The 14,218-nt window shown below is 42.7% G+C and overlaps 1 protein-coding gene across 1 annotated transcript in view; it reads left to right on the top strand.

Annotated features, from left to right (window-relative positions):
• cdh11 (cadherin 11, type 2, OB-cadherin (osteoblast)) overlaps positions 1-13,727 on the top strand; it is an 85,367-nt gene extending 71,640 nt beyond the window's left edge. The window contains exons 9-16 of the mRNA XM_076743169.1: positions 4,253-4,366; positions 4,497-4,636; positions 5,244-5,380; positions 7,470-7,591; positions 7,752-7,869; positions 9,848-10,099; positions 10,724-10,875; positions 11,106-13,727. Coding sequence (XP_076599284.1) covers positions 4,253-4,366; positions 4,497-4,636; positions 5,244-5,380; positions 7,470-7,591; positions 7,752-7,869; positions 9,848-10,099; positions 10,724-10,875; positions 11,106-11,471 — 1,401 coding nt within the window. The 3' untranslated portion in view covers positions 11,472-13,727. The remainder of the gene's footprint in view (positions 1-4,252; positions 4,367-4,496; positions 4,637-5,243; positions 5,381-7,469; positions 7,592-7,751; positions 7,870-9,847; positions 10,100-10,723; positions 10,876-11,105) is intronic.
• The last annotated feature ends 491 nt before the right edge of the window (positions 13,728-14,218 follow it).

Raw genomic sequence — 14,218 nt, 5'->3', positions numbered from 1 at the left:
AGAGAGCTCATCTTCTGCACTGTGACTGTAACCCACACATGCACACAGACACGCACACACCCTATAACTATAGCTTTCAGTGATCCAGCTCAGCACACACAATTACTTTTTCTCACTCTTTCTGTCTCTCCCTCTCTCTGTGTCTCTAATACGCGTGCGCGCACACACACACACACACACACACACACACACACACACACACACACACACACACACACAGCCTCTTATTCTCTCAAATACACACATTCAGTGCCTCCATCTCAAACACAGTTCTCTGTCAAATACATAGAAATTCACTCACTTCTTTTTCTCTCTCTCTGACATACACACACGCACATGCACGCGCGCACACACACACATACACTATTGTACTGTATGTAGCTGCAGGTCAGGATTATGAGTTGAATCTTCCAGTGAGCTGTGGTAGCCTGTTTTTCCCTGCCGGGTTGTCCAACCTCTGAGTCTCTCAGTTAAAAAATAATGAAATGTACACCAAAATCAGTCTTTGAAAAGACTCTTTTTTTTCTTATCTTTTGGGGAGATATCCTAGAAATTAAAAGAAGAGATTTTGTAAAGCATTTTAGGTTTGTTAAACTTTCAGCCCACAGAATCGCACCGCTTTTTTTTTTTTTCCATCAAAGTTCCAAACCATGTCCTTATTTGGCGAAAGCCTTGGCGTTCAAATGTGTAATTACAGTATGTGCTTTAAAGTATGATGGCGTTCGTGGCAAGCTATATTTCCTGTCCAGACAGCAATGACGTTGCTCAAAAGAACAGCCAGCCTTAACCCACGGCTCGTTTTTACTGATGCTGTGGGAAAATCTCTGTCTGAATCAATCGATACAAGTCTGTTTCATGCTGTTTCTCACAACCGGCTGCATGAGAGATTCCTTTGGAGCTCAGTGCTAGAGCGTGGCATTAAGACAGTCTGGGTTAGAGGCCCTCTTCCCACTGGTGTCACCAGGACTGAGAAATGACTGAATGATAACAGTGCCTCCTCTCTTCTTTCAGCAAACACTATTTGGGTGCCTTGGAGCAAGGCAGTTAACCCAGACCAGGCCTTAGCTAACAACAGAAAACTGTGTGGTCATGCTGGGCAGCAGAACTTGGAAATGTGACCAGATTTGAGTAGAAACTGAAATGCACATTGCCCCTACAAGATAAAAGCACACAGGGATACTTCAAATGCGTAGTTTTCAAAGGAAGATCCCTCAAAGACGGAGGTACAAATCACAGACTAAATGTGCTGATGAGCTTAACAGGACAGCTCAATCAAAGCGAGCAGCTGATTATACACAAAAGAGGGGCACGGACCTTATGTGTGCATGGATCGCTTGAGAAGTACTGAATGTGTTGACCATAGACCTCATTGTAAAACAGCGTGGCACAATACACACAGTCATACACACAAAATAGCTCAATGAAGCCACATGTACACGCAGACGCTCAGCTCCACTTTACAGGCAGCCTGGTCTCCTGCATTTTTCACTAAAATGTGACGTGTCAGAGCAGGACAAAATTAGAGTTTGATTCTGATTTGAAGAAAAAAGGATTTGTGTAAGTGTATGTAAGTGTGTGTAAGGCCACTGACTAATGCCAGGAGCTATCACACGACAATCCCTCTTCACGGATCCCTGTGTCTCTTGGAATAATAGCTTAATGGCCTCATGCTGATTTGAAGTGTGTGCCTGGATGTGTGTGTGTGTGTGTGTGTGTGTGTGTGTGTGTGTGTGCGCGTGTGGACAATGAGAGATGCAACCCCACTTGTGCTCCTCTCAATCTGATTATGGTATTTTGACTCGGATGTGTGCGTGTATGTACGTGTGTGTGTGAGCATGCGTGTGTTTGTGTCTTGATGCCTCTCGGGGGAAATCAACACCTTTTGCCCCCTGAAGGCAGTGCCACACAAAATTAAAAGGCCAAACACGCACACTCACACGATGCACACACAAGCACAAGAATACATGTACACACTCGCATCTAAACACACTTTCAAATCAGCATCAGGAGTAGCCTCCTCTAATCTCTATTCTCTCTCTCTCTCTCTCTCTCTCTCTCTCTCTCTCTCTCTCTCTCTCTCTCTCTCTCTCTCACACACACACACACACACACACACACACACACATGCGCGCACACACACACACACACACACACACACACGGATGAGCTTTAATCAGCTATTCTCTTTCAACTGTGTCCTGACGAACGCAGTCCACAGAATATTAAGGAGCCGTGTGTATGTGTGTGTATGTGTGCTTGAGAGAGGGAGAGGGAGAGAGGGAAGGCATTATTGTGAATATTATTATCTCACACTGATTACACAAAGAGGGAGAGAATGAAGAGAGAGCAGATCTATAGACTGGAAGATGAAGGGACACAGAAAGAGATAGAGAGGGCAAAGGAGAGAGAGGGAGCATGACGAAAAAAAGGGAAAATGAAAGAGCTGAGTCGCGTCGATCCCGTTGGCACGGTACCTGTCATCAACACGTTAAACACCCACACCGACAGCAGTCAGGTGCTGCTGCGACTGAATGAGCACAGAACAATCCATTGAGAGGAAACTTCCCGCTTGCATTGAGTCGTCTGGCAGCCGCGTCACATGGAAACAGCTGTGAATCTGAGCCACGGCGAGCTGTGTTCGGAGGTGTTGCCTGCAGATGACGGGGGCTGGCCACCATGTTTGATCACTCGCAACAAAAGGACAATAATGAACAATAATATAGTGTTCTCGGCCCAGCAGGGTTGCTTCGATATACAGGAAAAGATAAGACATTCCCACCACACAAAATCTGATCAATTAGCAGCTTCCATCCATAATATTTGGTAGTGGAAGTCTTGGTAACCATCCTAATCAGAGGTAAACCTTCATAAATCTATACCAGCTTCTCTGTGAGTTTACAGCACTTCACACAGAGCTTATGAGCCCTCCCTCCTCCCACTGGGATTTCATTAAGTGATGGTAGCGTGGCGATGAAAAGATCAAGCTTGCTCTCGGGACTCTGCCAGTTCAACATCCCCACACTGGCTGGAAAAATTGTGGTGGGAGAAAGGGGTTATTATCTGGGTTTATAATACAGCATTGATACCCAAAAGACTATACGTATCTTTTTTTGTGTGTGTGTGTGTGTGTGTGTGTGTGTGTTTGTGGCTATGACAGAGCTGTGGACGAGTACAAGTTGTAGCCAAGTGCTGCTGGCAACGGACAAGTCCTCATAATCATAGCAGAGAGCATCTCTGGGGTATTATAGCTGTTATACAAAGGCTGCCAACACATTTGTTGACTTAAAAGTCCCTGCAGTAGCATTCAGTCAGAAAATAAGAATAAAAGTCAGGAGAAAGAGGAAGATTCGTTAGACGAATGCACTGTTTATCTGACAGTCATTGCTCTCTAACTGCTGTGCCACTTTTTCATGAAAATGCGTAATGTTTTTCAGTTTGGGCCTTGAACTCAAAGCTCACACCCAGTTCAATATCACAGCCATTAAAAGTCAATGGGTTTTCTTCCAATATAGAGTAAGTGAATTGAAGCTGGGTTCAATATGAGTGAATTGAATCCTGTCATATTGAAAAGCCATCCCAGGGATTTTAAATGTATTAATTTTCTCTGTCTCGATTAGAAAGGTGTAATAAATTAAAAAATTATGTCGGGAAAAGGAAAAAACTGTCAGCAGACTTGTCGCCTGGGATTTCAATTTCATCTCCCACCTTGTGACTCAAAAGACTTCCTGCTCCTTATCATGTGGCGTCCCAAACTCCCAAACCTAATCCCAGCTCATTAAAAACAGACCACTATTGTTTTTTGTCTGATGATGAAAACAGCCCAACAGAAACAACCAAATGATTCATTCAAGATTCAGTGTGGCTCCAAAGGACTCATATCATATCATGGAATATCAGGCAATGAAGGTAAAAGTCAGTATTTGGGTTGCTCCTGGTTTTGTTGCTGTGTAATAGTAGTGGCAATAGTTGGACTCTCACTTTCAACACAAGTGATAGGAAGCCTGTGTTCATTCATGCAGCAACAGCTCCCCCTACCAGAAGACAAGGATGCAGCACTGGGCACTTCCTCAAAGCCAGTGTCTGCAGTGGATACATAGTGCACTCATGCAGTATTCAAATATCACTACATTGAAAGAGGACAATACACCATTTGAATGTGTGTTGGCAGTGAATGTTTGATAAACCAGGGCTACACACTGATTTGAGACGAACTGATTAAATGACCTGCCTGCACTTCTTCCCTCTCTTTCAGCCGGTGGACTTTGAGACTAAAAGGTCGTACACCTTGAAGGTGGAGGGCTCCAACACTTATGTTGACCCTCAGTTCCTCGCTTGGGGGCCTTATAAGGACGAAGCCACAATAAAGGTATAAATGTAAAATATGTGTGTGTTACGGAGGAACAGAGCTTGCATGTGTTTGTGTGTGTGTGTGTGTGTGTGAGGAGATAAATATCACAGCAGCCTTTTCACAATTCGGTGCGTTTGTGTGCCTGTAGATATCAGTGGAGGATGCAGATGAGCCCCCTGTGTTCGTAGCTCCCAGTTACACTTTTGAGGTAGAGGAGAATGCGCCCGAAGGCACCCTGGTGGGACGAGTCCACGCCAAGGACACTGATGTTGCCAACAACCCTGTCAGGTAAGACAAACAAGAGACACACTGTACACACACACACTAACACATTCACCAAGTCAGGCTTGGAGCTGTGGGAGAATCTGAATTTTCACAGCAGTATAAATTCTCATGGATCAGTGCCAAACAAAAAAAAAAAAAAAATCTAATATTGTTCAGCTACACTGAACAAACAATATGACTCAACGTAGTCTGGCTTTATATTCATATTTCTGGGTAGAAAACACAGATTACATATAAAGAAGATATTCTATTCAACAGAATAGGAGGATTACAAAAGCATTGGTTGGGTGTTTCAACATATTTTATCTCTTCAGTGTAGACTGAGAGTAGCAGGTATAAAACATAAATACATGCCAAATTATCTCTCCAGTGATGTGAAAGCTCAACGTGTCCCTCTTTAAGGCTACGAGGATCACTCCATCTTGCAGCTGCAATTTGTTTTAATGGACATCAATTCAGTTTTCTTTTGGAAAATGATCTAATGTCTCAGAAAACAAGCTATAAATATGATGTAATGCACACTCATGTATAACGATATTAATTTAGTTTTCTTTAACTTTCTTAATCCTAATGTGTAATAATCACGTATGTGTGTTAATTCTCTGTAAAGGTACATGATCCCTCGGTACACAGACGTAGAGCAGTTCTTCAGCATCAACTCAGAAGACGGCATGATTACCACCACAAGGCCGCTGGACAGAGAAGCGCAGGCCTGGCATAATATATCTGTGTCAGCCACAGAGATTGGTACATGTTCACACTCATACAGACACACATCAAAATCTAGAAACATTTTCAGAGACTTGGGACTAAATCTGATGTGTGTGGGCCATCATGGTGTGAGCTAAAAAAAGTACTCGACTGTGACTCAGTACGGTTTTACCTCCACACTCGTACCTATTACTTTTGAATGTGAAGTGACAGAGTGGCGATGAGACTGTCAGCACTAATTTACTGATATTTTTAGCCATTTCAGGAGAACGGTTCGTTAAAGAGCGACAGTCTGCCTGTATTTGATGTCGGCTCCCGTGTGACTTGCACCACTGAACATACTAAACAGTATACTGATAAACATAGGATGTGGAGACAAAGTCAGAGATGAACTAACAGATGGAAAAATCCCAGACTGCCACCAGGCTGTACATTTGCTGGCATCCAGAGCCCAACCTGTCATTCTGCGGTGCTGGATACACTCCATGACATCTTATGTACAAAATCTCAGTGGATTCAAGATGTTGTCTTTAATTTTTTTTCCCCTCTGGGAGGGACTGAAGTCAGCAAAGTTTTTGCCATGAATATCAGTGAAGAACTGTCTAGATCTTGGTAAACTAATTATACATTCAGCCTCAGCGAGGAGAGATTGGCTCTATCCTGATCCACGGTGATTCTTCTTTTGTTGAGTGGATCCATCTGTTAGCGTTCAGTGTTTGGTGTCAACAATTAGGACACATAACTGTTGCATTCACATGCAGCAATCTTCTGCTGTTTTCATGTAACATTTTGGTCAGAAATTAATGACAAACCTGGCTCTGCTGTACTTTACTGGTGATCGATAGATGTGGACATTATCTGAAACTTGGCTCATAAATTGGCCAAATCTGTACCAACTATGTTTTAAAGTGAAATTGTTTGAGACAAAAAAAACCTCCCAGAATGAAAGAAAATCTGAAGCCTGAGTACAAACAGCTGTTGACACACTGCTTCAGTTTTGACTGTAAATAGATTTCAACTGATCAGTTGAATTTTGCAGTCAAAAACTAAATCCGCATGCAGTGAAAGAGAAGCTAAAAACTAAACTAGAAGCAGCTGAGGCACCACTGAAACTTGAACCGTCCATCTCCACCACAAACACTCTTGCTAACTGTACTGTATGTACAGAGGGAATGAGGGGAGAAAAGAGGGGAATGCCAGTGGACCCACAGGCCATTCGGAGCTTTCTCTCCCCGGCTTCAATCCCACAAACCCTTCAGCCAGCGAGCCACAGCAGCCCCACCCTGGTATTCTGTGGTTGGGGCTCGAACTAGCAGAGCGCCGCGTGGTTTGCCTGTGGCGTGCTCGACGCCAGACGACCAGATGGAAACGGGCTCGCCGCCCACAAAGCTAGGACCATTGCAGGCTATGCTAACCACTTACAGGGCCTGGGAAGCTAAATAAATGCCTTGTAATGACAGGGTAGTGGAAAAATCATACTGACTAGAATTGCAAATATGCAAGGCAGCGGAGTGCAGAAACGAACGGTTGTTCTTTTCCTTTTTTTGAACATGAATGGATGCATAGAAAAACACACCATTCTCTCTCAGTCTTTCTTAGTTAATATTCTGGATGAATCGGGAGTTCAGCTTTGCTGTATGTGTCTATTTTGGCTGTTTAGACATAATTCTGTCTGTATCACACCATATTTTCTCCATTTTAATCTCCAGCAGGCATAACTTGACATTTGTCACTTTTGCATATCAAAATGGTTTTGGCAAAAAAGCGTGGGAGCAGGCTAACTGAGTGGCACGCTGTCTGACTTGATATTTTGATGTCTCACAAACTTGTGTCTGTAATTTTTGCAAATCAAAATAACAAATAGCTGGCTGAGTGGCTGACTGATTGACAGGCAATCTTGCTGGAAAATATTCATAGTTAGCTTTGTGTTCAGCCAATGCCAAATATGGATTAGAATGCAGACAGACAAGCAATCACATACACACATTCAAGCACAAATGACATTCTGTCTTTAATGAGTTTGACACTGTTTTGAATATTTGTATGCAGTAGAATGCTGATGATTTTGCCCTCTCCTGTGTGTGTGTGTGTGTGTGTGTGTGTGTGTGCGCGCGCGTGCATGCAGGAGGCCACCACCAAGACACCAAAGTGCGTGTTAACATCAAAGTGAAAGATGTGAATGACAACTCCCCAGAGTTTGCAACCAACAACGAAGTCCTCATGTGTGAAAGCGTCGCACCAGGGAAGGTACGTCTGTCTGTCTGAGTGTGTGTGCGTGTGTGTGCATGTATGTCTGAGTGTGAACTGCATGTAGATGCATGTGTTTTGGGGAATTATGGTCAACCACAAACAGTATATTACACTGATGTGTTTCTTCCCGATGTGTGTTCCTGTGTGTGTGGTTTAGGTTATTGAAACAGTAAGTGCAGTGGACAAAGATGAGATGGCTCACAGACAACACTTCACATTCAGCCTCGCTCCAGAAGTCGCCCACAACCACAACTTCTCCCTCAAAGACAACAGAGGTAGAAGACCTTTAAAATATTATTTTCTTGGTTTATCCTGCCTCTTTTGTTTCATTTCATTTCTTCCTTTCGTTCTGTTTCTCACCTCTTCTAGCAGCCAATCTTAGTGTTTCTTCGTCTGTGCTCTCCCCCCCCCCCCCCCCCCCCTTTCGCTGAGATTAGATCAAAGCATAACCAGATGGAGGCTTACACTACCTTGTAGAAAGCAGCAGGTGCTCTGAATCTCTCTCACACACACAAATGCACAAGTGTCCTGCGGGCTGTATTAATTGCAGTGGGGTCTCTGTCCGTCTGTACATATATCTTAGGGGGCCAACTGATTGAATTAAGTTTTGTGAGTACTGGGAGAGAGACTATAAAAAAGAAAAGGAGGGAGAGAGGAAGAAAGACAGAGGCAAGAGAAGTACAATACAGATATAGCTGTCAGAGACTGAACGTGAAAGTGGAAATGTGAATTGTGTTGAGCAGAGTTGAGTCAACGGGGGGGGGGGGGGGGGGGGGGGACCAACAGGGGGGACCAGCAGTGGTTCCCTGTGTTTCAACACTGCACAGGGAGACTTTGAGAACAGGACCGCTCAAACTGTCACCAAACAACTACATATCTATCTATCTATCTATCTATCTATCTATCTATATATATATATATATATATATATATAGAGAGAGAGAGAGAGAGAGAGAGAGAGAGAGATAGCTATAGATATAGATATATAGATAGATATGAGGGGAGACATCTCCGCTCATTCCATCTGCCCACAAACCGATGCCTCAGACCTACACGCGCGAACACGCACGCACGCACGCACACCTGTCAGGGAGTACCAGAGTTGGCTGGAGCCTGATAGCAACAGATGACAGTGACATCAGAATCAGAGAGGGTTGGGGGTTACCTTCACTCTCTCTGAGTTTTAGTGCACCCTTGTTAGTTTTTTGCTTTCTTTATCTCATTTTGTTTCTTTTTTTTTCCCACTAACAGGTGACTGTGTTGCATCACTCTTTCCATTAATGTGTTTTATGTACTAGTTCAGGTTGTGTATGCTTTGTGCATCTCTGCATTATTCAAGCACTTTATGTTGTTTTGACTAGTCCTCGATAAAAGGGAGTCGAGGGCAAGAAAGGACGGCTGCTGCTGAATCTGCAAAAAATATGGAGCAAAAAATGTTTTTTTATAGGTTATAAATGAAGGACTAAACTTGAATTAAGGTTACGGTTGTAGTTAAAGGTTAAGAACAAAATGCACCCGGTGGGGCCATATGGTAATAACAGTGTATGTGTACATTTAATACAATTTTTTTTCTCATTCAACAATTTTGAACTAGTTTCCTTATGTTGCCCCAAGCACCATGTTCAGTGCAGTCAATTAGCTTTGATATGTTTCACTTACACTGCTTTGTAATGTACTTTTAATATAAACATTAAAGAATGTTTTCTTGGTGATGAAGCTTCTGAAATACCTCAGAAGAAGTTCATCTCGCCCTTTGTCTGCAATAAAGCCGACGTGACGTGAGAAAAGAATTGCTTGGATAGGGAGGAAGAGTAAGGCAGACAGAAGCAGAGGCAGAGCTGGCTGGCCCGTGTCATAACAGCAGTAACAGAGGCTTTTGATTACATTTCCTCCTCAACTGATGAATTTAACAGAAATTTAATATCACCATGTCACACCTCATTGGCTCTCATCGTTGTACATATGTGTGTCTCTGCGTGTGTGGGGATGACTTTGTGTGTCTGAGTGGACGCTGATAAAGAAGGAAAATGTGTATGAGTTACTGAGAGACTGAATCAGGAAAAAGTTAATTATGTGTGGTGTTGTACACGTGTGTGTGTGTATAATGAAGTCCAAGCTCAGATAAAAGTCACAACACTAAGTCTGGTATGGACAAACTCAGCCGTGTGTCCTGTCTTGCATCCTGTTCTTTGGGAGTTGAAGAGAGTCTCTTTCTGTCATTTCACCGACTCATACTTCTTTCCCCCTCCGCAGACAGCACAGCCAGTATCTATGTGCTCCGTAAAGGATTCAGCCGTCTGACCCAGGATGTTTACTACCTCCCCATCGAGATAAACGACAACGGTTTCCCCGCTATGAGCAGCACCAACACCCTGACCATCAGAGTCTGCTCCTGTGACAGTAAAAACACCATCCTGTCCTGTAACGTGGAGCCCTACGTCCTACCAGCTGGCCTCAGCACTGGGGCGCTGATAGCCATACTGGCCTGTATTGTCATTCTGCTGGGTAAGGAGCTGAAACTGATTTCTTAGGTTTTGGAATATCATTAAGGATTACCGATTCTGATAAGATTTCCTTGTAACAACATGAATTTTCAAAGGGCTGGCCCATTAAGATTACTGGCAGTGTGTTTACAGAACACATCTGTTGATCAAATCTGTCAACTTGCTGTCCCTATGATACCAACCATGCTTGATTTGTATTTAACACTGAGGTGAAATGGGGAAATGAGTCATGTTTCCCACTTCTGTTAATGTCCTGATTAGAACTGCACTGCATCGTTTCAGCTACTGTTAAAATTAGAGGACCTGGACTTGCTTGTGCATCACGAGCATAATAATTTAATGTGGGCAAACTGCATGTACGGGTATATGTATGTATGTATGCATGTATGTATGTACACACAGTGTGTTGATAAGCACCTGAAATTAAAATGGTGCGTGTGTGTATAGCACAATACAATAATGATATTAATTAAACTGTCCAAGGTCTAATTACACTATCTCCCACAGTGCATACTAATTATGCTTGCGTTCCTCCTTTTTCACAGAGATTGTGCGAGGGTCGTTATGTAATCACGAGATGCAGAACACTTTTTTGAATAATGTGTGCGTGTGTTTCTCTCGGCAGCAATAGTGGTGCTGTTTGTTGCACTGAGGCGTCAGAAGAAAGAGCCATTGATAGTGTTTGAGGAGGAGGACATCAGGGAGAATATTATCACTTATGATGATGAGGGAGGTGGCGAAGAGGACACGGAGGCTTTCGACATCGCTACACTGCAGGTACGAAGAGGGGCAGAGTGGTGATGGACAAGCTCAAAATCTAAAAGCACTTAAATATTGTTCATATTCAGCGTGTTTTATTGATATCTGAGCATGATACACCTCATCCATCGGCTTATAAATACAATTCTTCTTCAGCTCTATCGTGGTGTCCAACTTGTGGAAGTCATTTTACAGCCTTATCTGACTGTTATATTTCAAAACAAGGTTCTCTGTTTCTAATTGTTCAGAACCCGGACGGTGCCAACGGTTTCCTGCCAAGAAAGGACATCAAACCAGAGCTTCAATATCCCATCAGGCCCGGCAGTGGCCGTCCTGCAGCCAACAGCGTTGATGTTGATGACTTCATTAAGACTCGAATTGCAGAGGCTGACAGTGACCCGACTGCACCTCCTTACGACTCCATTCAGATCTACGGATACGAAGGCAGAGGATCATTGGCTGGGTCATTGAGCTCCCTCGAGTCTGTCACAACAGAGTCTGACTTGGATTATGACTATCTGCAGAGTTGGGGGCCGAGGTTTAAGAAGCTGGCAGATTTGTACGGGACCAAAGACTGCTCCATGCACGATGGGGATGACGGTGAAGACTCTTAACAGTGGTCTTAATGAGTGGACGCCCCCCTGATTTCTGATTTATTGATTCCATGAGGATTCGTTAACTGAGGGTTAACACTCCTCAATATCCAATTGTTACCGACCACCACCTGATCAATTCATGCCAATTTGTCGATGGACGTTAACAGCTCTCCCTCCTGTGGCGCCTCCCTGGTCCTCCAAGATGATTTGTTAATGAACACATAATGAACGCTTGGACTCAAACCGCTCCCAGCTTTTCCCAAGTCTCCCCTTTCCCTCCTATGTCTCCTTCCCACTCTCTTTCTACAGACTGAGCATTGCAGGGCTGGGAGATTTGTTATGTCACCAGTTTGTCGGTTTGAAAGTAAATTGTTGGGAAAAAAAAACGTTGCTGTATGATCAAAATGACTTGCTTATAGCTAACTGTTTAGTTTATTAGAGGTTCTATATACTTTTGTGGACTGGATTCACGTACTTCCTCAACGGTTCCAGAGAGAAATGTTATTCCCTCCACAGGTTCCTGAGTGGGGTACATTTTCCTGAGTTGCTCTCTTTGTGGTGTATGTAAAGGACACATAGAAAGAGAGGATGACAGAGAGATACAAGCAAATTAAAAGAAAAAGTTAGTATGGGATTCAGAAAACACTTGATGTTATGAAAGAGCAAGAAGGAGTGACAAGGTAATGGCGATGTGTCAGTGGGATCAAACAGAACAGATGAAACAGCTCCTTTTCAAATTTGTTGTCGTGTGTGCAGAAATCAGCAGGTACTGTGGTTTAGATAGCATGACAGACTCTGGGTTGTTGATACTTTGAAGAAGCTCACAGCATCTTCACAGTATGGTGGCCTTATAATAAATAAACAACAACTCCAGGGGTAAACACAACAAGTGTAATGATCGAGACCGCTAGCTTCAGTAGCGACACACAGACATATGAACACACAAGGACTGAGTATCTGTGAAAATGCTACACAAATACCTTTTTCTACTCCCAAAAAGAGACAGACTCAACATGGATTCAATTAAAAACTGTGGATGATTCTTTGTTTTCATTCTTCACTGCGGAGAAGGTGTGAAAAGAAAAGCTGTCCTCCTCCACACCTGCCCCTATCCTCGTCCCAGTGTCCCCATTCCTGCCATCAACAGTCACTTCCCATACCGAATCCACCAATGAATGATCACTTCCTCGTTCAGAGTCCACCAATGATGATCAATCACAATGAGTAAAAACCTGTGAGCTCGAAAAATCGCCTTAAACTTAATGGACACTCTTGCAACGCAGTGCATTCTCTTTTTTTCTCCTTTTGTTTCTTTTTGTAACTTGAAAAGTATATTAAGAAAGCAAACTATTCTCCATGTTAGGTATGTACAGAGCAATGTGCAGACATGTGATATATCACTCTGAGGATCCAACTTGCGCCTCGTGCACTCTCAAAACGGGATGTGCTGTTTCTGCCAGCATGGTAAATGTAGACCGGGAAAATGTGCATTGTGTTTTTTCCCAACACCAGCTATGTTGGCAGCAACGTCTGTTGTATCAACATATGTTGCTATTTAAACATAAAATGTGCCCATTGGAAAATAACACAAGGTGTGTTTTCTGAGCCACATATACGGAGAGGCTGAAATCAGAACATCCTTTTTAAGCGTGTACATTCTTGTTCAATCTCTTTTTTAATGTTATTATATTATTATGATTATTATTGTTGTTTTTTATTATTATTATTATTATTATTATTATTATCAATAATTGTTCTTTCTTTGGCTGCAGCTACACAGGAACAAATTCATGTTTAACTCTTTGCAGCGCAGACTTCATGTTCTTATGGATGTCTAAACATGGGGAGACCACATGCTATTCAGTTTTCATTTTTGGACAGCTATAAGAAGTGTACTGCCAAAAGTTGAACATCAGCATTGGTTTTTTTGCCTGTGTGAACACAACCTCTTTCATTTTGTTTGTTCTTGTTTCTTTTTTTCATTATTTGGCGTTTCTTCTTCTTTCTCCCTGTTCAAGAGGAAAACTAGCAATCTGTGTTTGTTGCAGTGAGAGAACGCCTCGTTTTTATTCTCTGTCAAGTTTTATGGTACCGATTTGTACAATTTTAAAAGTTCTTATTTTAGTATACATGCAAAATATTCCAGTATTACAACAAAAACATGTTAAGAAGATAAGATTAAAAAAATGTTACAGCATCACACTTATATTTTCTGAACATTGTACTGTTGCTTTACTATGTGCTTCAATCTCCGAAGCGAAAAAAAACTTTGAAATAAATGCTCTTTTTATAAAATGATACTGCACTCTGTGGGAGTAAACTTTGTGTCGGCTTCTCGTACTTCACTGCTTACATTGTGACTGAAAGGATACCCATTAGCTGATGCAGTGGCAGTCACGTGTATCAGTCACAGTGAGTGAATGCATGCCCAATGACACAGAAATGGGGAGGATTTATTCTCACAAAACCATTCGAATCTGACTTTACATCAGTCATCTTACACATGGGACAATTTTAATGAAAGGAAAGCATTAAAATACACAAAAACAAGCCAAAGACCACATTCAGTCTGACTTCGGGCCTGCATGTAAAAACACGGATCCCTCATTCATTTGAATGAGACCAGTGCGGCAACAAACCCGAACCTGACTAAACATTTGCTTCAAAGCAACGTCATCTGGCAAGGAAGCAGTGAACTATCAAATCCATGCAAGGGCACATTCCTGGTGGAATACTTTGTAATACTTGGAACTCCAGAGTTCTAC

This window comes from Chaetodon auriga, chromosome 11 (genome assembly GCF_051107435.1).
Source record: "Chaetodon auriga isolate fChaAug3 chromosome 11, fChaAug3.hap1, whole genome shotgun sequence".
In the NCBI taxonomy this organism is placed as follows: domain Eukaryota; kingdom Metazoa; phylum Chordata; class Actinopteri; order Chaetodontiformes; family Chaetodontidae; genus Chaetodon; species Chaetodon auriga.
Note: the sequence above shows the minus strand (reverse complement) of the source record. Positions and strands in the feature narration are given on the sequence as shown.